The sequence below is a fragment of the Patella vulgata genome, chromosome 5 (assembly GCF_932274485.2).
Source record: "Patella vulgata chromosome 5, xgPatVulg1.2, whole genome shotgun sequence".
NCBI classification, from domain to species: domain Eukaryota; kingdom Metazoa; phylum Mollusca; class Gastropoda; family Patellidae; genus Patella; species Patella vulgata.
In genome coordinates this window covers 36411858-36437332 of record NC_065883.2, presented here as the reverse complement: position 1 = coordinate 36437332, position 25475 = coordinate 36411858, and the positions used below count along the sequence as shown (strand labels likewise).

The window sequence follows — 25475 nt, the reverse complement described above, 5'->3', positions numbered from 1 at the left end:
GAAAATAAACTCCTACACCAAGTTTGAACATTCTACCTCAATTAGAAGGAGAGTTATTGTGTCCCAAAAAGTGTGACGAACAGACAGACCCATTTTATTAGTCCCCTGCTTTCTTTGAAAAACGGGTGACAAAAATGGGTTTAACTTGTGGTGGTATAAAGAATAGGTATGCAAAGTTTCAAAAGGATCTGTCATTAATTGCGGCCTATAAGCGACACACACAGAAATGAAATGAATGGGGTTTAACATCCTACTGTTTTGCTCCTAAACTGGGCTAATGAAGATGGGCATATGCCATACAGTGTGCTATGAGGGAAATTTTGCCCGGGCAGCGGTGCTACGGCCTACTCTTATATCGAATTCCAACTGCCAAGGGATCTTTTACGTGCACGCCAAATTTGGACCTATTAAAATATCTAATATACTGTTATTTACCTCGCAGTATAAAAATATCTAATATACTATTATTTACCTCTCAGTAACATCCGAAATATCGTCTATCTGTTTCTTGAATAGTTCTTCGTAAGTAAAATTTACATTTCCTTTCTGTTCAAAATAGTAATAAAGATAGGTTGCCAGGCAACGAAAAATATACGCCAACAGCAGCTAAGTCGTCCGGGCAGTCAACAAGTGTTGTCGCATATTTTTTCTTTTGTCAGTAATGAGAACATTTACAACACATGAAAATTTGATCACGAGTAATAACCCATGAAGTAATTATCAGAAAACATTAGAATTTATTGCGATTGTCTCATAACCTTAAAACAATTTTTATTAACTTTAGCCTCTAGAGTGAATGAAAGAATGAAATGAAGTTTTAGTCTCTAGAGCGTTCACAAGATTTTTCAATGTGATCAACGGCCATAACTCAGGCAGTAATTATCGGAAATCGTTGAAAATTAATAGGATTTCCATCTCATGAACTTAAACTGTGTATATAAATTTCAAGTCAATCAGATATTAATCGAGGGCGAAAACTATGACAGTAATTATTGGAAATCAGTAAAAACCAGTAGCCTTTTTCGTCTTGTGACCTTAAACACTGTGTATAAATTTAAAGTAAATCAGATATAACTTTAGACGGATGGGGGCGACGACAGTATATACAACCACATTTCAATGTGGGCGTGTCAAAATTTCTTACCTTATGAACAAAACTTATAGCGCCATTTTGTCGGTCAGTTTTGGGCAACGGTGATATAATAATACAATTTTTATACGCCCACATTTTCATGTGGACGTATATTGTCGTCGCCCCTGTCCGTCCGTATGTCTGGACGTCCACAATTGTTTGTGGACTCTCTACAGGTCACAATTCTTATCCGATTTTGACAATACTTGAAATATAGGTTTATCCCCAAAAGATCTCAGCTGCTTTCGATATTGGCATGTATCGGATCGAAACTTCATGGATTATGGCCCCTGTTTGTACGAAAAATCACGTTTTTAGCTTGTGGACCCTATAGAGGTCACAATTTTTATCCGGTTTTGTTGAAACTTTCGATATTTGCGTATATCGAATTGTAATTTTCTCAATTATGGCCCTTGATTGTAGGAAAAATCACTTCCTTTTTAGCTTGTTCTCTATCCATCTCTCGAAAATGTGGGCGTATCCTGCCTGGCAGCCGCTGGTTATATGATTTAAAAAAACGTATTATTATTTCACCGTTGCTGGACGTATATTGGCGTCGCCCCTCACCGTCCGGACGTCTGTCCGTCTGTCCACAACTTGTTTGTGGACACTCTACAGGTCACAATTATCCGATTTTGACGAAACTTGAAATATAGGTTTATCCCCAAAAGATCTCAGCTGCTTTCGATATTGGCATGTATCGGATCGAAACTTCATGGATTATGGCCCCTGTTTGTACGAAAAATCACGTTTTTAGCTTGTGGACCCTATAGAGGTCACAATTTTTATCCGGTTTTGTTGAAACTTTCGATATTTGCGTATATCGAATTGTAATTTTCTCAATTATGGCCCTTGATTGTAGGAAAAATCACTTCCTTTTTAGCTTGTTCTCTATCCATCTCTCGAAAATGTGGGCGTATCCTGCCTGGCAGTCGCTGGTTATATGATTTAAAAAAACGTATTATTATTTCACCGTTGCTGGTTATATGATTTAAAAAAACGTATTATTATTTCACCGTTACACCCTAAGGACGGCTGAGTTCGAATTTTGTGAAAATCGGCCCAAAACTGACAGACAAAATGGCCGCCGCCCCTCTTTCTTAAGGGGATAGTAAGCACTTCAGACCAAATTTTTTACTTATAAAGCTAGGATGTTTAAATTTTCACACAAGACACATATATAAGAGACAAGTATAAAATTTGTCGTTTCGTTAAAATCTGACAACCGGTTGCCATGGCAACAGAAAAGATAGGTTGCCAGGCAACGAAACATACGCCCACAGTGCTAAATCGTCCGGGCAGTCAACAAGAGTTGTCGCATATTTTTACTTTTTTCGGAAATGAAACATTTATAATACACTAAAATCTGATTAGGAGCAACAACTCAGAAAACCAATAGAATTTGTTTGGTTTTTATAAAGTTCTGCCCCATGCTAACGTTTTGTATACAAAACTTTTAATACTGTATCATGAATTTAGCTGCTCCAAGTCATAAAAATTCATTGAAAATTCAGCGTCCACAACATTTTTTGAAGTGATCAAGGGCCATAACTCTGGCAGTAATTATTGGAAATCGCTGAAAATCAATAGGCTTCTTCGTCTCATGACCTTAAACACTGTGTATAAATTTAAAGTCAATCGGATAATAACTTTGGCCTCTAGAGCGTCCACAAGATTTTTTGAAGTGATCAAGGGCCATAACTCTGGCAGTAATTATTGGAAATCGCTGAAAATCAATAGGCTTCTTCGTCTCATGACCTTAAACACTGTGTATAAATTTAAAGTCAATCGGATATTAACTTTGGTCTGTAGAGCGTCCACAAGATTTTTTGAAGTGGTCAAGGCCCATAACTCTGGCAGTAATTATTGGAAATCGCTGAAAATCAATAGGCTTCTTCGTCTCATGACCTTAAACACTGTGTATAAATCTAAAGTCAATCGGATATTAACTTTGGCCTCTAGAGCGTCCACAAGATTTTTTGAAGTGATCAAGGGCCATAACTCTGGCAGTAATTATCGGAAATCGCTGAAAATCAATAGGCTTCTTCGTCTCATGGCCTTAAACACTGTATATAAATTTAAAGTCAATCGGATATTAACTTCAGCCTCGAGAGCGTCCACAAGCAATTGTGGACGCCGGACCGCAGCGACGACAATATACAACCACATTTCAATGTGGGCGTATAAAAAGGGATTTTATATAGGTAATGTGCTTAGTTTCGCTATTTTTCAGGATCTATCAATGGGATTTGGCTCAAATTTATTCTGAATGTTGTTTATGTGTTACTGTGTGCAAATAAGAAGTTTGGTGGAGAAAAAATGATATAAAGTCACATTATGATGGCCACAAAAATTAGCGAAGCAAAATTTAGTACAGCCTTAGTTACTTTAGAAACCATAACTTTTGCCCTATTTGATGCATCACCTCATGAAGCATCTCTGAAAATTTCAAATTGATATCTCTAATAGTTTTTGAAAAATAGCGAAACTAAAAGTTGCGAATGGCGCAAAAACATGTTTTGAGAAAATGCCATTTGAAGTTTGTGCACAGTTTCCTGCAAGCATTTCATACTAAATTTTAACTTACAATGCTAGAATATTTAAATTTTCACACAAGACACATATACATGAAACAAGAATAAAATTTGTGTTTTCGTTAAAATCTGACAACTGGTTGCCATGGCAACGGAAAAAGGGGATTTTATATAGGTAATTTTTTAGTTTCGCTATTTTTCAAGATCTATCAGTTGGATTTGGCTCAAATTTATTCTGAATGTTGTTTATGTGTCACTGTGTGCAAATATGAACTTTGGTGGAGAAAAAATGATATAAAGTCACATTATAATGGCCACCAAAATTAGCTGTAACCATAATAAAAACTATAATCAGAAAAAAATGATAAGGGTATCCGTGTTACCGTATCAGTTGTTTGTAATGTTATTATATTGTTCGTTAAATCGTGCAAAGTGAAAAATGAACTGTTTTTGAATGCTGATAGTTTATTTTTATTTGCCGGTACTAAAACCCTTCGGAAATATAAACTGCTCCCTCTTTTATACTGCTAGTCGCATTTTTTTTTTTTTTTTTTAATTTTTCAAATTCTTTGGCTTTCATAAAAAAAAATTAATATCTCTCTGAATTTTATATATTATTTTGTATGTTCATTCATTTTTATGCCATACCACTAATAGAACTCCCAGCAGCAGTAGCATTCATTGGCAGTGGAAACATTTTCCTGGCAAAAATTACAATACCGGTCCACCAATTTGAAATTATTTTCAATCAAACAAAAGTGTTGATCAAATTTATTCTGAAATTTTGGACGATTCAATTTTGATATTATTGACATTAGAAAGTTCACATCAGTCAAACATAACTGTTGATCAAATTTATTCTGACATTTTGGACTATTTAATTTTGATATTATTGATTTTAGAAAGTTTACATCGACTAGTCTGTAGCCTGATAGGTCATTACTACTTACTAGCCGTAACTAGGTCTAGACGGCTCTTCAATGGACAGAATATGAAATTTTTTCAACTTTTTAGAAGTGGCTAACTCTAAATTTTTATTTTGGAAATCTGCTTCGTCGTCAGAATCATCTAATAATTCATTATCGCCGTTCGAACTGTCAAAATGTACTTCAAAATCGTAGTAATTATTGTTGTTATTATTATCTAAAGTAAAAGAAAACTAGATCTAGGTCATCAATGTCACTCGACTCACTCGCTTTATCGGCACATTTGTGGGTTTCTATGCCAAATGTTGAGGGAAGACTAGTAGCTCAACGTCGAATATACCTTCTTCCTTTGAATTTATTTGCGCTTCTCTATTTTTAATACGCATTTTATGCTCAAAAATCAGTAAAATTCAGCTTTAGTTTTATCATTCTTAGCACTTGCGGAGGTTCGGTAAGAATAGTAGTGCTCATGTGCACACGCGTCAAACGTTACAAAATACCCGTATGTAATGGTGTACTACGCATTTTCATTGGCTAATAATTCCACGTGATCTAATAGACCAATAGAAAACTTTGTTTTTACTATCGAGGACTCCTGTACTATAGGCGTTTTTACGAGAAACCGATTAGGGCTAATTAATTTGCATTTCCTTTCCAAACACATTTACGGCAAAAATAAGCCTAATCGGTTTCACCTAATTGTCGTATTTACCACGACAATTTGCCAAATCGATTATGCAAATCTTCCAACTTGCTCGCCTGCCGGATTGACGATTCGATTTCCAAGATGGCGTCCCCAACAAGGGACACGACGTGCCCAACGTTAGATGATCTTCTTTTGAATTTTACGTTAAAATATGAATATTATGGACATTCCTAATAAAAATACGGGGCATTTCGGGACAGTCAACTGGTACAACTTTTCGTTTTTATTTTTGGGCGGTGTCGCCAAGAACATAATAAAGAAAAGTGAATTTTTTTAACATTTTTCCTCAATTCTTCAGTTTTCAGCCATCTTGCGAGGCAACTCATCGCGTTTACGAGAACCGATTCAAATACCAACTCGAGACCTATGTCTTTGCACAAAACGAGATAGGTAATCGAAACCGATTTGTTTTCTCGTAAAAACGCCTATTGTCATTGCAAACACATAATACGTCACAATTTATTTATAGTATTTTTCCCAGGCTATAAATAGATACCAAGATGGCATCGATCGGTTGATTTGTATAGAAGTTACGAGGGGGTGAATTTAGGCAAATTTCAAAGACAAAAGATTAATTACGGATAAAAATTAATTATAAGATATGCAAAAGTCATTATATTTGTAGAAAATAATCATTTTCGGGAGAAATAAACACTGAAAATAAGTTTAGTACACTTTATCCAAACAACATTTCATGTAAACAAAATTTTTCATTTTTTTTCATTTTTAATAAAAAACGGTCATACCAAGTGCGAACGATCCCCTTAAATAGCGTAAACATATGGTATATCATAAAAATTATGACCTCTATAGGGTCCACAAGCTAAAAACGTGATTTTTCGTACAATCAGGGGCCATAATTCAGAAAGTTACGGTCCGATATGCGCGAATATCGAAAGGAACTGAGATCTTTGTGTTATAAACTTATATTTTAAGTTTCAACAAAATCGGATAAAAATTGTGACCTCTATAGCGTCCACAACCTTGACATACCATCTTTTTACGCTATTTGAGAACGAACAGCGGCCATTTTGTCTGTCAATTTTGGGCCGATTTTCACGAAATTCGAACTCAGTCGTCCTTTGGGTGTAACGATGAAATAATAATACGGGTTTTTAAATCGGATAAAAATTATGACCTCTATAGGGTCCACAAGCTAAAAAGCGATTTTTCGTACAATTAGGGGCCATAATTCAGGAAGTTACGGTCCGATATGCGCAAATATCGAAAGGAACTGAGATCTTTGGGTTATAAACCTACATTTCAAGTTTCAACAAAATCAGATAAAAATTGTGACCTCTATAGGGTCTACAAGCTAAAAACGTGATTTTTGTACAAACAGGGGCCATAATCCATGAAGTTTCGATCCGATACATGCCAATATCGAAAGCAGCCGAGATCTTTTGGAGATAAACCTATATTTCAAGTTTCGAAATGAAATGAAATTAAATGGGGTTTAACGTCCTACTGTTCTGCTCCTATGCTGGGCTAATGAAGTCGGGCATACGCCATATAGTGTGCTATGAGGGAAATTTTGCCCGGGCAGCGGCTCTATCGCCTACTCTTATATCGAATTCCAACTGCCAAGGGATCTTTTACGTGCATTCCAATGTATACACGGGACCTCGGTTTTTCGTCTCATCCGAAGGACTAGACAGCTGTCCTTGTCAGGCCCTCCGTCCTGCATCACTGACAAGGGGGAACCACGCCGGAAAATCTGGATGAACTTTCTCGGCCAATGCAGGGATCGAACACCCGACCTCCAGACTAGCGAGCCAGCGTCTTACCCACTTAGCCACGTGATTCCCCTTCAAGTTTCGACAAAATCGCATAAGAATTGTGACCTGTAGAGTGTCCACAAACAAATTGTGGACGGACGGACAAGGGGCGATGACAATATACGTCCACATGAAAATGTGGGCGTATAAAAACAGGCAAGGAAGGGTAATCTTTAACTTCAGAAGGTAATTTATTCCATAGTTTAAAAGCAACAAAACTAAAAGATCTTTCACCAAATGAGAATTTTGCATGATAGGGCATTAGCAAATTTTTGTTTTGTGACCTAAGTGTGCGTGTAGGAATATATGGAGTGACTAGCTGTTTGAGGTAGCCAGGTGAATCTTCAATATTAATGATAGAGTATGTTAGAGAGAGTATTTTAAATTCAATTCTGCTAGTAACTGGTAGCCAATGCAGTTGATGTTAAATAGGGGTGATATGTTCACAAAGTTTAGTTCTAGTTATGATTTGGGCGGCTTTGTTTTGAATTTTTTGTAGTTTATTTAGCTGAAGACAAGGCAAATTAAACAATAAAGAATTACAATAATCATGTCGAGAGGTTATAAGTGAGTTGACAAGCATTTTAGAAGTATCAGTATCAATAAAGTTTCTTATGCGACCTATATTATATAGTTGAAAATTGGCGGATTTACACATATTTGACACATGTTCTTTTATGTCAAAATTTTTACCAAATTTAACACCGAGGTTCCGTACGCTGTTACATGGATGTATGACAGCACCACCCACTTTAACACAATTTGTAATAATTGTCGAGAGTCTATGATCAGTTCCTATTTTTAATATTCCAGTTCTATCATCGTTTAGATTTAAAAAGTTGCTTTTCATCCAGTTTTTTTACATTATCAATACACTTCTCCAACTTAATGATTTGTTTACTTTCGTTATCGGGTGTTACAGCCACGTATAGTTGGGTGTCTTCTGCGTATATATGATAGCCTAAATTGTGATCTCTAAGAAGTTTACCAAGCCGTATAAGCCGTAAATAATAACGGACCGAGTACTGATCCTTGCAGGGCTCCATATTCTATGTATACTGGTTTTGATGACTGCTTATTTATGACAACGGACTGTTTTCGTGGAGTGAGATAGGATTCAAACCATTTCAGGGCATTACCAGTAATTCTAAAATAATCTTGTAAACGTTTAAGTAGAAGTGCTTGGTCGATGGTGTCAAAAGCAGCACTTAGGTCTAGAAGAACAAGAAATACCACTTTTTTACTATCCAGATTAATTAAGATATTGTTGTGCACTCAGAGTAAAGCTGTTTCCTTACTATGGATTTTTTTAGTACGCTGATTGAAAGGGTTCGTCTAAATGCTGAAATTTGAAGTGATCTTTAAATCTAACAGACACTGCTTTTTCCACATGTTTAGATAACCAGCGGCTGTCAGGCAGGATACGCCCACATTTTGCAAGAGATGATAGAGAACAAGCTAAAACCAAACAGGATTTTTTGTACAATCAGGTGCAATAATCCAAAAGTTATGGTCTGAAATGTGCAAATGTGCAAGGGACTTAGATCTTTGGAATATAAAGATATGTTTCAAGTTTCATCAAAATTGGATAAAAATTGTAACCTCTAGAGGGTCCATAACCTTTGAATTACATCCTTATATATACAATTTGCATACAAAGAGCGGCCATTTTGTCGGCAGTTTCATTTCGATTTTCCCAAAATTCCAATTCAACCTTCATTATGGTGGAATAGTGATCTAAACAGTTTTTAAAATCAAAAAAAAAATTGAGACCTCTAGAGAATCCATAAGCTAAAAATTTGATTTTTCAACCAATCAGGGACCATAATCCAGGAATTTACGATCCGATATGTGCGAATATCAAAAGGAACCAAAATCTTTGGGTTATAAACAGGCATTTTAAGTTTCATCAAAATCAGATCAAAATTGTAACCTCTATAGAGTGTCCACAAGATAAAAATGCGATTTTCCATACAATCAGGGGCCATAATTCATGAAGTTTCGATCCAATATGAGCGAATATCAAAAACAACCAAGATCTTTGGTTATAAAAATGCATTAATATTTCAAGTTTCATCAAAATCGGCACAAAATTGTGACCTTCAGAGGGTCCACAACCTTGATATACCAGATATTTACACTATTTGCGTACATACGCCCACAGCAGCTAAATCGTCCGAACTGTCGACAAGGGTTGTCGCATATTTATTCCTTTGTAGGTAATTGGGGGCCTTTACAAGACAGTTTCATACAGATCAGATTATAAATTGTCGTTTGAGGGTTTACAAGGTTCTACAAACTGAAACAAGGGTCTCAACTCTGGAAGTAATCTACAGAAATTGTTGAAATTTGACAGGCTTTTTCGTTTTACTAATTTCAATAATGCATATAAATTTCATACAGAACACATGATCACTTTTTTCATTCGAACTAGTGCTGGGTATTGCGACTGCAGTCATGATACGATACGTATTGCGATTCATGTGCCACGATACGATACGTATTGCGATTCATAACTAGGTCATAGATTTATTAATAAAACAACAAATTAAATATGTGATTGTGTTTTTAATGAAGCTTGAACTTCACCGCAGGTGAACTGGCCGTCTTCTTAATCTTAACAGATGAACTTAGACAGTCGCCACTAAGGTGTCTTGTCAAGTGAGTGCTCAAATTGGTTGTATTACAACAATATTTTAGAATAGTTTTCCATATTCTACAAACAACTTTCGTTGTGTCACCTTTTAAAAACCCAAAGTTTTCCCAAACTTTAGATTTTTTTTTCGCTGAAGGATTTGTTATTGCGACTGTGTTTTCCGCCATTTTGATTTTTACAAGATCTACTATCTATTATACGTTCAAAATTTATAAAATTCTAGAGTAAAATGTCATTTTATGTATTTAAATATGTATGTTTTATTAACTAAGCCTTATAACAAACGCTATAACAAACTTTAAAATTCGGAAACAAAACGAAAAGGCGTTAAAATGTTGTTAATCTAAACGTACGAAACTAACAGTAATTACAGTCGTGCACTATTTATAGTAACACACATGTCAAGACTACTGGACATCGTTCGCGAAGTAAGATAACATAAGATTTTTATTGATACATCATAAACAGATAAAAACAACATCAATATAAAATTAACATTTCATAATTAAGTGTCATTGTTTCAAATAAAGTTTAGGGTATAATTTAAAGTTTTTAAAGTTTATAATATATTTGAGAAAACGCAAAAAAGAATCGTGAAAAATCGATTCGGCATCCCGCGATTCAATACAGGTATCGTGAGACGGTGAATCGCAATACATCGATTCAACGATATATCGTGCCAGCACTAATTCAAACGTTCACAATCGCCATAACTCTAGAAATTATTGACGGAAATAGCTGAAATTCAATAGACCTGTTTCACAAATTTAAATGATGCATAAAAATTTCATACATATCGGATGATAACTTTCATCAATCGAGCATTAACAAGGTTTAACAAAGTGAAACAGGGGTAATAACTCTAGAAGTAATGATTGTAAATTGCTGAAATTCAAAAGGCTTTTTCGTTTCACTAATTTAAATCATGCATATAAATTTCACAAAGATCGGGTTATAACTTTTGGCGTTAGGGCGTTCACAAGGATCAATAAAGTGAAACAAAGGGCCATAACTCTAGACATAATAAACGGAAATTGCTGAAATTCAATAGGCTACTTCGTCTCACTAATTTAAATAATGCATTTAATTTTCAGACAGATCGAATGATAACTTTTCATGTTAGAGCGTTCACAAGGTTCAATAAAGTGAAACAAGGGCCATAACTCTAGACCTAATAAACGGAAATTGCTGAAATTCAATAGACTTCTTTGTTTCACTAATTTTAATCATGCATATAAATTTCACAAAGATTGGGTGATAACTTAACAGCGTTCACATGGTGCAGTCAAGTGAAACAAGGGCCACAACTCTAGATGTAGTAAACAGAAATTGTTGAAATTCAATAGGCTTCTTCGTTTCACTAACTTAAATATTGCATATAAATTAGAGCGTTCACACGGTTCATCAAAGTGAAACAGGGGACCGACCGTCAGACGGGGGCGACGGCAATATACGTCCACATTTCAATGTGGGTGTATAACAAGGCGATTTTTCGTACAATCAGGAGTCATAATTTTCACAAAATTGAATTCAGCCGTCCTTAGTGTTTAACAGTGATATAATAATACGGTTTCTTAAATCGGATAAAAATTATGACCTCTATAGCTAAAATCGCGATTTTTCGTACAATCAGGGGCCATAATTCAGGAAGTTACGGTCCGATATGAGCGAATATCAAAAGGAACCAAGATCTTTGGGTTATAAATTTACATTTCAAGTTTCAACAAAATCGGATTAAAATTGTGACCTCTATAGGGTCCACAACCTTGATATACCATATTTTTACGCTATTAGAGAACGAAGGATGGGCATTTTGTCTGTTAGTTTTGAGTCGATTTTCACGAAATTTGAACTCAGCCGTCCTTAGGGTGTAACGGTGACATAATAATACGGTTTTTTAAATCGGATAAAAATTATGACCTCTATAGGGTCCACAAGCTAAAAACGCGATTTTTCATACAGTCTGGGGCCATAATTCAGGAAGTTACAGTCTGATATGCGCGAATATCAAAAGGAACCAAGATCTTTGGGTTATAAACTTACATTTCAAGTTTCAACAAAATCGGATAAAAATTGTGACCTCTATAGGGTCCACAACCTTGATATACCATATTTTTACGCCATTTTGTCTGTCAATTTTGGGCCGATTTTCCCGAAATTCGAACTCAGCCGCCCTTAGGGTGTAACGGTGATACAATAATACGTTTTTTTTAAATAGGATAAAAAATTATGACCTCTATAGGGTCCACAAGCTAAAAATGTGATTTTTCGTACAATCAGGGGCCATAATTCAGGAAGTTACGGTCCGATATGCGCGAATATCAAAAGGAACCGAGATCTTTGGGTTATCAACTTACATTTCAAGTTTCAACAAAATTGGATAAAAATTGTGACCTCTATAGTGTCCACAAGCTAAAAACGTGATTTTTCTTACAAACAGGGGCCATAATCCATGAAGTTTCGATCCAATACATGCCAATATCGAAAGCAGTCAAGATCTTTTGGAGATAAACCTATATTTTAAGTTTCGTCAAAATCAGATAAGAATTGTGACCTGTAGAGTGTCCACAAACAAATTGTGGACAGACGGGCGTCTGGACAGGGGCGACGACAATATACGTCCACATGAAAATGTGGGCGTATAAAAATTGTGACCTGTAGAGTGTCCACAAACAATTGTGGACGGACGGATGTCCGGACGGACAGGGGCGATGATAATATACGTCCACATGAAAATGTGGGCATTTAATAAAAATTGTGACCTGTAGAGTGTCTACAAACAAATTGTGGACGGACAGGGGAGACAACAATATACGTCCACATGAAAATGGGGGCGTATAAAAAATAGATGATGAAAACAGAATATGCTATAAAAAATTTCATGTGGACATATAAAAATGATAGATTAGATACTGGCCGATAATTTTTGAAGATGTTACTGTCTAAAGTACTTTTTTCGATTAAAGGAAAAACTAGAGCTTCTTTCAGAACATCAAGGAAGGCACCAGTTGACAAGGACGTATTTACAATATGAGTAAGAACAGGACACAGCTATGAACTTAATTTATTGCAGTGTTTCGAATTTCAGTCAACTATCTGGCTTCTTAGTTTGAGAAATTTTCTTAGTGTGACGTTCAATATTCCATGGCATAATTAGCAAGATCTCGCAGCATTCCCGTGTGCTGGTTGAGAATCACTGGGTCACCATGTTTTTCTTTAGGTGGCGCTAAGGTAAATTTATATATTTACATCAATTTTCTGAATGTCTTACATACCTCTATTTCAGTATTTCTGGCATCAACAATAGGCCCAAGCTAAAAAAAAAAAAAGTGAAGACACATACGGGTCAATCCATGTCAAGTGGGTAGGGGGTGGGAAATCGACCCCCTCAAAAAAATCTGGAAAAAATATATGTTATGTAGGATATGCCCACATTTGTCTTTCGAGATAGTCTACATTTCCTATTTGTTTCTTTGTATTCAGTTTTGTTTTGGTTTTTTGTGACGACTGGAACATGTGCCCTAAATGTATTCAATATACCTCGATTCCGTTGAATACCTAAACGTTTCTTGATTGATTTAGTGCATCCAGTTTTAGACTACTTTTTTTTATACATTTCACCGATGTGGTTACTTGTATAGTTGAATTTTACTACAATATGCTTACATTCGTATTTCTTGTAGCATATAGCAGACCATGACTCATACTGGCATTACACAATGGTTTCTTTGGGCTGTATTCCCGATTGTTTTCAAATTGGAGTGAAGTCTGTGTCACAACAGGCCCGGGACTGTACAGCGCAGTGGATGCTTACGGCTAGCCCCCCGATCCATTTACTTTTTTTTAAATTGTTCATTTGTGGTTTCTGAGTATTATGTCTTGTCCATGTATTTGTTTCTGTGTAAATTATGTGTGGTGCAGTCCCCTGCACTTACTAATAGAGAACAAGCTAAAAACAAAAAGGATTTTTTGTACAATCAGGGCCATAATCCAGAAAGTTATGGTCTGAAATGCGAATATATCAAAAGGGACTGAGATTTTTGGAATATAAATGTATGTTTTAAGTTTCATCAAAATTGGATAAAAATTGTGGCCTTTAGAGGGTCCATAACCTTGGTATTACATACTTATACAATTTGCGTACAAAGTACGGCCATTTTGTCTGGCAATTTCATTTCGATTATCCCAAAATTTTTCGTACAAACAGGGGCCATAATCCATGAAGTTTCATTCCGATACATGCCAATATCGAAAGCAGCCGAGATCTTTTGGAGATAAACCTATATTTCAAGTTTCGTCAAAATCGGATAAGAATTGTGACCTGTAGAGTGTCCACAAACAATTTGTTGACTGACGGACGGACGGACAGGGGGGACGACAATATACGTCCACAGGAAAATGTGGGCGTATAAAAAAATTGTAACCTCTAGAGAATCCACAAGCTACAAGCCAACAGTGAGGCTGATGTCCCCCGCCGAAATAGGAAAATAATTAGAGGACACATATAAATTTATCACAAATTATCTTTTACAAAGTATTGAACAATCAAACAGTATATCTTTACTTATAGTCTAAGCATACAATGTTTTTGATGGAATAATTATAGCATATTAAGGGGAAAACATGCTCTATGCCTACAGATCTAGAGTTTGGTTGTATCAACGGGTCTATTTTCCATCTTGCTGCAAGTTGTGCAAAGTTCACTGTTTTCTTTCTGTCATTAAATGTCAATTCTTTATTGCATACTACATATTTAATTAATTTATAATAGTTTCTTTTTCAATTTGTTTTTTCCATTTATTTGTTTATTTACCTTGCCTATATTCATTGTATTGGATTGTATTGGAATTGCTCAATTGATGCTTTTATGAACCCATTTTAATAGTTCCCTGCTTTCTTCGAAAGGCGGGGGACAATCAAAGTAGGAGAGTTATTGTTTTCCAAAGTCTCGACCAATCAAATTGCGTATCGCTCTGCTTACCCTGAGCAGAAAATGCTCATTATCAAACTTAGTCAAGGTATTACTGTAATGAAACTATACACCAAGTTTCATCAATCTCACTTAATTAGAACTAAAGTTATCGTGTCCCAAAGCATCAACCAATCAAATTGCTTATCTCTGCTTACCCTAAGCGGAAAATGCTCATCTTCGAACTCCATCAAGGCATTGACCTAATCAACACATACACCAAGTTTGAAAATTCTAGCTCAATTAGGAAGAGAGTTATCGTGCCCCAAAGTATCAACCAATCAAATTGCTTATCTCTGCTTACCCTAAGCGGAAAATGCTCATCTTCGAACTCCATCAAGGCATTGACCTAATAAACACATACACCAAGTTTGAACATTCTAGCTCAATTAAAAGTTATCGTGTCCCAAAGCATCAACCAATCAAATTGCTTATCTCTGCTTACCCTAAGCGGAAAATGCTCATCTTCGAACTCCATCAAGGCATTGACCTAATCAACACATACACCAAGTTTGAACATTCTAGCCCAATTAGGAAGAGAGTTATCGTGTCCCAAAGCATCAACCAATCAAATTGCTTATCTCTGCTTACCCTAAGCGGAAAATGCTCATCTTCGAACTCCATCAAGGCATTGACCTAATAAACACATACACCAAGTTTGAACATTCTAGCTCAATTAGGAAGAGAGTTATTGTGTCCCAAAAAGTGTGACGGACAGACAGACAGACAGACAGACAGACAGACGGACGAACCCATTTTAATAGTCCCCTGCTTTCTTCGAAAGGCGGGGGACAAAAAATGCGATTTTTCGACCAATCGGGGGCCATAATCCAGTAAGTTACGCTTGGATATTTGTGATTATGAAAAGGAACCAAGGTCTTTATGATAAAAACATATATTTAAAGTTTCATCTAAATCAGATAAAAACTGTGGCCTCTAAAGGGTCCACAACCTTGATATACCATATTTTTACACTATTTTCGTACAATTTTCATGAAATTCTAACTCAACCATCATTAGTGTATAACATTTTTTTAAAAATCGGATAATACTTGTGACCTCTAGAGGAAACACAAGCTAAAAACATGATTTTTCGTACAATCAGGGGCCATAATTCAGGAAGTTACCAAGGAAAGGAACCAAGATCTTTGGGTTATAAACTTACATTTCAAGTTTGAACAAAATTGGATAAAAATTTTAACCTCTATAGGGTCCACAACCTTGATATACCATATTTTTACGTTATTTGGGAACGAGGGGCAGCCATTTTGTTTGTCAGTTTTGGGCCGATTTTCACGAAATTCGAACTCAGGGTACAACGATGATTTACTAAAACGTTTTTTTAAATCGGATAAATATTATGATCTCTATAGGGTCCACAAGCTAAAAACGCGACTTTTCGTGCAATCAGGAGCCATAATTCAGGACGTTACAGTCCGATATGCACGAATATCGAAAGGAACCGAGATCTTTGGGTTATAAACTTACATTTCAAGTTTCAACAAAATCGGATAAAAATTGAGACCTCTATAGGGTCCACAACCTTGATATACCATATTTTTACGCTATTTGATAACGAACGGTTGCCATTTTGTCTGTCAGTGTTGGGCTGATTTTCACGAAATTCGAACTCAGCCGTCCTTAGTGTGTAACGGTGATATAATAATACGTTTTTTAAATCGGATAAAAATTATGACCTCTATAGGGTCCACAAGCTAAAAACGTGATTTTTCTTACAATTAGGTGCCATAATTCAGGAAGTTACGATCCAATATGCGCGAATATCGAAAGGAACCAAGATCTTTTGGTTATAAACATGCATTTCAAGTTTCATCAAAATCGGATCAAAATTGTGACCTCTAGAGTGTCCACAAGCTACAAACGCAATTTTTCGTACAATCAGGGGCCATAATCCATGAAGTTATGGTCTGATACATGCCAATATCGAAAGGAACCGAGATCTTAGGGAGATAAAGCTATATTTCAAGTTTCGTTGAAATCGGATAAAAATTGTGACCTGTAGAGTGTCCACAAACAAATTGTGGACAGACGGATGGACGGACAAACACGGGTGACGGCAATATACGTTCACATGAAAATGTGGGCGTATAAAAATAATTACGGGCTTTCAAAGTAGAATTTTTATGATTGGTTAATTTAGTTGAAAACCAAAGTAGAATTCTTGCGAGAAATTACGAGAGATAGAGATATGTTTCTTGTTGGCAGAAAGATTCCTTCTTAACATTTTCTAGCCTTTATGATAAAATCGTCAATGATTTTATCACAGTATACCGAACCAGCGGCTGCCAGGCAGGATACGCCCACATTTTCGAGAGATGGACAGAGAACAAGCTAAGAAGAAAGTGATTTTTCCTACAATCAAGGTCCATAATTCAGGAAATATTATGATCTTTATAGGGTCCACAAGCTAAAAACGCAACTTTTTGTGCAATCAGGGGCCATAATTCAGGACGTTACAGTCCGATATGTGCAAATATTGAAAGGAACCGAGATCTTTGTGTTATAAACTTACATTTCAAGTTTCAACAAAATCGGATAAAAATTGTGACTTCTATAGGGTCCACAACTTTAATATACTCTATTTTTACGCTATTTGAGAACAAAGGGGCGGCCATTTTATATGTCAGTTTTGGGCCGATTTTCACGAAATTCGAACTCAGTCGTGCTTAGGGTGTACCGGTGATATAATAATACGTTTTTTTTAGGGTGCTTAGGGTGTAACGGTGATATAATAATACAGTTTTTTTTAAATCGGATAAAAATTATGACCTCTATAGGGTCCACAAGCTAAAAACGCGATTTTTCATATAGTCAGGGGCCATAATTCAGGAAGTTACGGTCCGATATGCGCGAATATCGAAAGGAACCGAGATCTTTGGGTTATAAACTTATATTTCAAGTTTTAAAAAAATCGGATAAAAATTATGACCTCTATAGGGTCCACAAGCTAAAAACGCGATTTTTCATATAGTCAGGGGCCATAATTCAGGAAGTTACGGTCCGATATGCGCGAATATCGAAAGGAACCGAGATCTTTGGGTTATAAACTTATATTTCAAGTTTCAAAAAAATCGGATAAAAATTGTGACCTCTATAGGGTCCACAAGCTAAAAACGTGATTTTTCGTACAATCAGGGGCCATAATCCATGACGTTTCAATCCGATACATGCCAATATCGAAAGCAGCCGAGATCTTTTGGGGATAAACCTATATTTCAAGTTTCGTCAAAATCGGATAAGAATTGTGACCTGTAGAGAGTCCACAAACAATTGTAGATGGACGGACGTCCGGACGGACAGGGGCGACGGCATAATACGTCCACATGAAAATGTGTGCGTATAAAAACCGGTTTATCGCCCAACCCTAGTCTGTAGCTTAAAAATTGACTGAGATACGGGCATTTGAGTTTCATGAGTTACCGATGAGTTTTCAAAACAAAATTATGTATCAATAATTTACTTTAGTTTCAGATATCTTATTCTAGTGAAGATATATAGCTCACATTTGGTTTGTCTTAAAAGTAATTTTTGTGTAGATTACGAATCAGTACAGGTGAGTGGTAGGGTTCACCTGCTACTTGGTCATAAAAACCAAAAGAAATTTGGCGTGATTGTGTATTTTCTAGTGCTCCAGGAGCTACAATGTAATAGATAAAGACCCCAAACTTTGCCTTTCCAGAGATTGCCAGTAGTACTACATAAGAAACATATGAAAACGTACAGTCTTCACTAGATTCCCAGACAACTGGCCTCGATTATGGTTTTAGGCACAAATTTCCGAAATTGCCTCGTATTTTCGAGCCGATAGAACCTGGTAAATGATCACCTAAAAATCTGAAACTTTGTGGAATTGTAGTTTGTACTAATGTCTCTAACATATGTTAAAACCATTCTTGCCCCATGCCATCTCAATATTTTTTCAAAATCTGTGTTTTGGGTCATTCCATGTCAATTATCACCCAATGAGTTAAACTGTACCCCCTTCGACTTTGCTGAAATTTGGTTTATGTGTTTATTATGCATGAAAACGCTGATATTCCTAATTTTAGCTTGATCCGACTAACAGACTGTATCTCAGGAAATGTTTGTCGGATCAAGCTAAAATTAGGAATATCAGCTTTTTGAGCCGTAATAAACACATAAACCCTACAACAAAGTGAAACAAGGGCCATAACTCTAGAAGTAATTGACGGAAATTCAAAAGGCTTCTTCGTTTCACTAATTTAAATCATGCATATACATTTCACAAAGATCGGGTGATAACTGTTGTCATTAGAGCATTCACAAGGTTCAATAAAGTGAAACAAGGACCATAACTCTAGAAGTAATAAACGGAAATTGCTGAAATTCAATAGGCTTCTTCGTTTCACTAATTTAAATAAGGCTGCGGTTAATTAATTGTTTGTTTCTCATGACCTGTGTTTGTGAAATATACATGCTACATGAATAATTATGAATTATTGAGATGGAGTTAAATTTTTTGAGTTTAATGCTGTTTCTATTTCTGCAATAACTAATGTCGGTTACTTGGTCATTGAAAACCCAACAGTAACTGGCTTTCGCGATTTATTCATATTTAATAAAAAATTTATAGATTAAAATGTACGTTGCACAGTAGCCAGGCATCGGAAGACTTGATCATAATAATAGGTCAAAATTATTAGTGATACGCTTCTAAGTTAACCGTTCGTTAATTCATTTATTCTTGGCATTTCATTTCTTTATCTTCCCCTACTTTGACAGGTTACGAAATTACCTGTTCCAATCAGGTTGATGATTTGTTCTGATATAAATATTTAAAAGCATACCTTTGGATTTCTGAATACAACATAAGTTAGATTATTTAACATGTCAGTCCAAAGAATTTATTACACATGTGTTCGTTTCTCTAACCGTGAATTAAGATAGTACCAATAACCTGTATGTTAATTGTCTTCAACTTTGACCCCATCTGCACATGGCATCGTGATAATATAAATACTTTTATAATTTTGTCTATCTTCATTAAAGTATTCACATTTATTAGTATCTTTGTGTCCTTTTGAGACTGTGTTTATAGTAGGTGGAAAAGGTGATTTTAAGATTATAATCATACATTTGATTTTATTAGCTTTTCAAGTAGATCTCATAATTCTTCTCACAAAACTTTTTACAGATTCAAAATCGGATGAATTTTTTTATTTTTTATTGAGGCTCAAAGTTGCAATTTTTGACTTTTCGCGGAAGAAAGGTTTTTCAACGCTTGGTGAGAAAGGTGATTTTGAGATTATAATTATACATTTGATTTTATTACCTTTCAAGTAGATCTCATAATTCTTCTCACAAAACTTTTTACAGATTCAAAATCGGATGAAATTTTTTTTTTTTTTTATTGAGGCTCAAAGTTGCGATTTTTGACTTATCGCGGAAGAAAGGTTTTTCAACGCTTGGTGAGAAAGGTGATTTTGAGATTATAATTATACATTTGATTTTATTAGCTTTTCAAGTAGACCTCATCATTCTTCTCACAAAACTTTTTACAGATTCAAAATCGGATGAAATTTTTTTTTTTTTATTGAGGCTCAAAGTTGCGATTTTTTACTTTTTGCGGAAGAAAGGTTTTTCAACGCTTGAAAAAGTCATGTTTGGTGTCTTTGTGATGCCATATTTCATTTCATAGCAAAACCAACAAAAATGTAGATGTAAAATCATGAAATATAACTTTAAGGCTAATTATGTTTCAATTTTCACATTTTTGTAACAATTGCTCCGATTTCAACAGCAACTCTAAAATATATGTTTTCTCAAAAATTTGATTTTGTCAACGTGATTTTGGTCAATTTTTTCATCAAAAATGGTCTTGTCCATCTTATATCTGAAATATTGATCCTGGTTGTTATGCATTTTAAAATCAGTAGCTATCAAGTAAGATTAACAGAAAAAAAAAGTAAAAATATCTATGCCTTCTCTCAAGAGATGGATTTATGTTCATTTTTGAACAATTTTCCGCGGCACACAATTGCCTATTTTTCGGGACATTAATAAAATAAGAAGGAATGGAGGTATACAAGTGAAATTATGTGAACATGTCAAAAAGTTCGTGAATTTTTACAATTAAATATTTTTAATCTGCCATATATACTCTTCAAAAAAAGTAGGGGATATTCAGAAACAATACAAAACTGCGGAAATACACTGCTGTTTTTATTAGAGGTAACCAGTTATGTTGATAACAGGCCAATTGCCTACTCATGAACATAAACAGTTCATATGGGCGGCTTATCTGACTGCCCCATTTCACTCACAAAGAGATAAACCGTCAAAAGTGAAAATGAACGTTTTTGATTTTTGTCTTTTAATAATGAGTAATTGCTCCACCAATCCTCAGACATTCAGCAATTCGTCGTGGCATGCTCCTAATCAACCTTCCAATCATGATTTGGGGCAATCTGACCCACTCCTCTTGCAGTGCCACGGCCAATTCTGGCAATGTTGTCGGTTGACGTTGATGTCGACGAACACGTCTCCCGATCAAATTAATCGTAACACACTAAAGCAAAAATACCTAAAGCAAAGATAGGCTAAACAGTAAATCTTATGCAAGAACCAATAGGAAAGCAAACATGGATAGATAAACCAGCACGCGGCAGTTTTCATCAACCCTTCCTTGAAGTGTCAAATTTGACAATGAACCCCTCCCACGTGTATGGCGCTATTGCATGTCGCATGTGCAGCTCAGTGGTTCTGTTGGGGCGATAAGTTCCTCATCTTTGAACATACTCTCAAAGCATGTCAAATGTCCATGGCTATTTATCATATCGTTACCTGCATAGGTATTTGCATTTTTTTTTAAGAGTATATTATCAAATTTGGTTACCATAGCAACCAAAATGGGAAATTATGCATTTTTTGAACATTTTCAATTATACTAACCATAACCAAAAAGAGGATCACCACACTTTTATGTGAGAAATTTGAAACCCACATAATATCAAATGATAAGGATTGTAAAAGTTTAAGTAAAATGTGAAGGGATTTGGGTTGTTACCATAGCAACCACATTTTTTTTCTTTTTTAAAAAGCATGACAACAAGATTATTGTGTTACAGCAAACATTGCATTAGTCGGATCTAAGTCAGTGGACTCACCAATTTTATCCGAGTTAAGTGAAGATAATGTACGTTCAGGAACCGTCCTATTGAATCATTCTCGAAATAAAATCGGTTCCCAGTCAATTTTACTGGGCAACCTATTACTGTGTCGTGTGTCAGTCTCTGTGAACGCCTGAACAATTTAAAGGAACATTTGAGTGAAGAAAATAAGACCTTGTTTACCTCGCTAGAGTCAGTATGTGCAACACAACATGCTGCCAAATATGCGTCCCCTTTGGCATTGGCGGACGCCATTGAGGTCCAGATGTGGGGTGGCGCACGGATTTACGTGGTTTGGCCATGTAAGACGAAATGAAATTTAGGTAAGCTGGGGTGGGGAAAAATTAGAATCTTTGAAACGCTGAGAATCTTCTGTCAATTATTTCTTTGCCTAGCCAAATTACAATCAATTTCGTTTCGTCTTATATGGCCGAGTTGTGTAAATTTATGCGTTGCCCTGTATTTGGATTTCAATGGCGTCTGCCAGGGCGTTTGTCGGAGGGGGACGTATTTTTACTTAGGCGAAGGAAAAAAGCCGGAATTAGATCAAATGGACTGAACATTTTGATCCGAGTTGAGCGAAGATCCAACTTACGTGCAGAAATTTAATAAGAAAAACATGCAGGATCAAAGGGTCCAAACGATTTTATCCGAGTTGAGCAAACATCCGACTTATACGAATCCGACTTATGCGAGGTTTACTGTATTTTGAACTCAGTAGCTATCAGACAAGAGTTATAACAACAAATAAAATCAAAACATTTATGTGCCTCCTCTCTAGAGGCCGGAAAGGGGTTCACTTTTGAAAAACATCCTGCAGTAGCAAATTGCCCGTTTTGGCTGTTATTGAGGCATAAGAAAAATATGAAGGAATTGAGATCTTGAAGTGAAAAGTTCGTGAATTTTTAAAATTACATATCTTTACTCTTGTATATTAGTAATATTACATAATATTTTGTTGTTATAGCAACCAAAACAAAAAACAAACCCCCATCAATGCAATTTTATACCATTTTCAATAAACACCCTATTTTAAAGAAAGCATTTTAGCATATTTAAAACCAATGTAATATTAAATGCTATAAATTGCTTAATTTTTAGTAAAATATTAAGAACTTTGGACGGTTGCCATAGCAACAATATAATTTTAAAATTTAATAAAAATAAGATACCAGTTACTGTTGTTTCACTATTGTTCTCTGCATTTATTGCTTGTGAACATCTTACAAGAAGATTTATATTTAGTTAGGGAGCTAGGTTCGCGTACAAAATGTCTACTATGTTAAATGAGTGGGCAGCGATGTCCGATACTCTGAACCTTCATTCTTACGTTGTTCCCGTGGGGATGGGGGATCCGACAAATCTTCGAATTTTCGCGTTTAATTTGACTTTTGCGCAGGGATGGGACGACCGACGGCAATATACATCAACATTTCTATGTGGGCGTATAAAAATCGAAAAAATATCGAGATGGCATGGACAAGAATGGCTTTAACATATGTTGGAGACATTAGTACAAACTATAAGTACAGAATTTTAGGTGCTCATCTACTGGTTTCTTTCGGCTTGAAAATACGAGGCAATTTTCAAAATTTTTGTCTAAAACCATATTCATTGCCAATTTTTTTGGGAATCTAGTGAAGACCAATATATATATATATGTTTCTCATATATGGTTCTATATCTATTACCTTGCAACTCCTAGAGCACTACAAAATCCAGAAAATATACAATTACGCCAAATTGTTTTCGGTTTTCATGGCCAAGTAGAATGCGAACCCTACCACTCACCTGTCATCTGATTGCAGATTCGTAATCTACATACAAAGTTCTCTAACGCTACCAAATTTGGGCTGTATATCTTTACTAGAAAGGGAAAAACTAGATATCTGAAACTCAAGTAAATTATTGATACATATTTTGTTTCGAAACCATATTGGTAACTCATGAAACTGAAATGTCCGTATCTCAGTCAATTTTTAAGCTACAGATCACAAATTTTGCACAGTTTCGAGTTTTTACATGTACAATAACACAGATTTTTTCGAGGGCGATTTCCCAAATTTCTGAAAATTGACCCACTTGACATGAAATGACCCATACATTAACTTCCAGTTTTAACATGGAAAGAGATTGATATTCTGAAAGTGGAATTGGGTTGCTACAACATGTCCACAACTGCTTAACCATAAACATACTCCGGCTTACAGGGCTAGAAATTCGTCATTTTTTGCGAGAATCTAAGAGGATTCTCATATATGGAATCTGCGCGATTCCTCCGAATCTTAATTAATAACACTGTCTAAAAAACAAAATTGTGTTTAATGTGTTAAACTAAAACACCAAAATACAACAACAATGATAAACCAGTGGCTGCAAGGCAGGATACGCCCACATTTTCGAGAGATGGATAGAGAACAAGCTAAAACCAAAGTGATTTTTCCTACAATCAAGGGCCATAAGTCAGGAAATTACAATTCGATATGCGCAAATATCGAAAGGAATTGAGATCTTTGGGTTATAAACTTACATTTCAAATTTCAACAAAATCGAATAAAAACTGTGACCTCTATAGGTAGACCGGTGAAGCTGAGCAGCCTGATTGATTACATTCGATCCCTTGGTGGTGAGCTTGACAACATCCCCACCATTATTTAGGTTATTATCGCAAATTATGCACGTATCAATGGCGAAATACGGATCTTTTCACAAAATTAGCAAACCAGCGGCTGCCAGGCAGGATACGCCCACATTTTCGAGAGATGGATAGAGAACAAGCTAACAAGAAAGTTATTTTTCCTACAATCAAGGGCCATAAGTCAGGAAATTACAATTCGATATGCGCAAATATCGAAAGGAACCGAGATCTTTGGGTTATAAACTTACATTTCAAATTTCAACAAAATCGGATAAAAACTGTGACCTCTATAGGTAGACGGAGAGATATAATTTCTGTTTGTCAAGTACCGTGAACAAATTGCAAAAGAATTTCTTTCACTGGAATCTAGTAAAGGAATGTCTTAAGGACTCCCAACTCAAAATTGTTCGCTGAAACCCTGTAGCGTTTTTCATAATTAGCATAAATCCAAGATGGCCGCCAATTGGACTTTCTGGCCTCCATATCATTTCAAATAATCACGTGTAACCTCCATACTATTTTGTCTAGGATGATAATATATTTATGGACATAGAACACTATACGACTGGTACCGTGGAATCTCGGGTAAATAGCGTTATTATCTAATCTATGTAGAATTATTCATAAATATCATTGAATTTGGCCTAATAGCATTCAATTTGTCCTTGTATACAACTTAAATCTCAACGTGTAATTTTGATTACCAAGCGTTATTTGAGTAGTGTTTAGTTTGTCGACACGTGTGTAATTATAAGCGTCCCGCTTAATTTTGACGACTGTTCAATAATTAGTTGGACCGTTCAATTTCCCGAGATGTGATTAAAATTAGTCAAGGTGTCCAATTACGCCAGGTATTCAATTCTGTTGCCGAACATCCAATTTCACATGCGTTGTTCAGATTTTAACGAAATGTTTATATTGAAGGAGTTGTAATATAGTAATGCTGCCGGAAAACGTGTACATGTATAATGTACAGGCCGGTTTG

General features: G+C 35.6%; 1 protein-coding gene across 2 annotated transcripts in view; it reads right to left on the bottom strand.

Annotated features, from left to right (window-relative positions):
• LOC126820660 (DNA polymerase alpha subunit B) overlaps nucleotides 1-25475 on the bottom strand; it is a 157203-nt gene that overhangs the window by 29738 nt on the left and 101990 nt on the right. For both annotated transcript variants that reach the window (XM_050548780.2, XM_050548782.2), the window contains exons 12-13: nucleotides 13008-13046; nucleotides 473-546 (exon numbers count right to left, since the gene is read on the bottom strand). In XM_050548780.2, the coding sequence (XP_050404737.1) occupies nucleotides 473-546; nucleotides 13008-13046 (113 nt within the window). The remainder of the gene's footprint in view (nucleotides 1-472; nucleotides 547-13007; nucleotides 13047-25475) is intronic.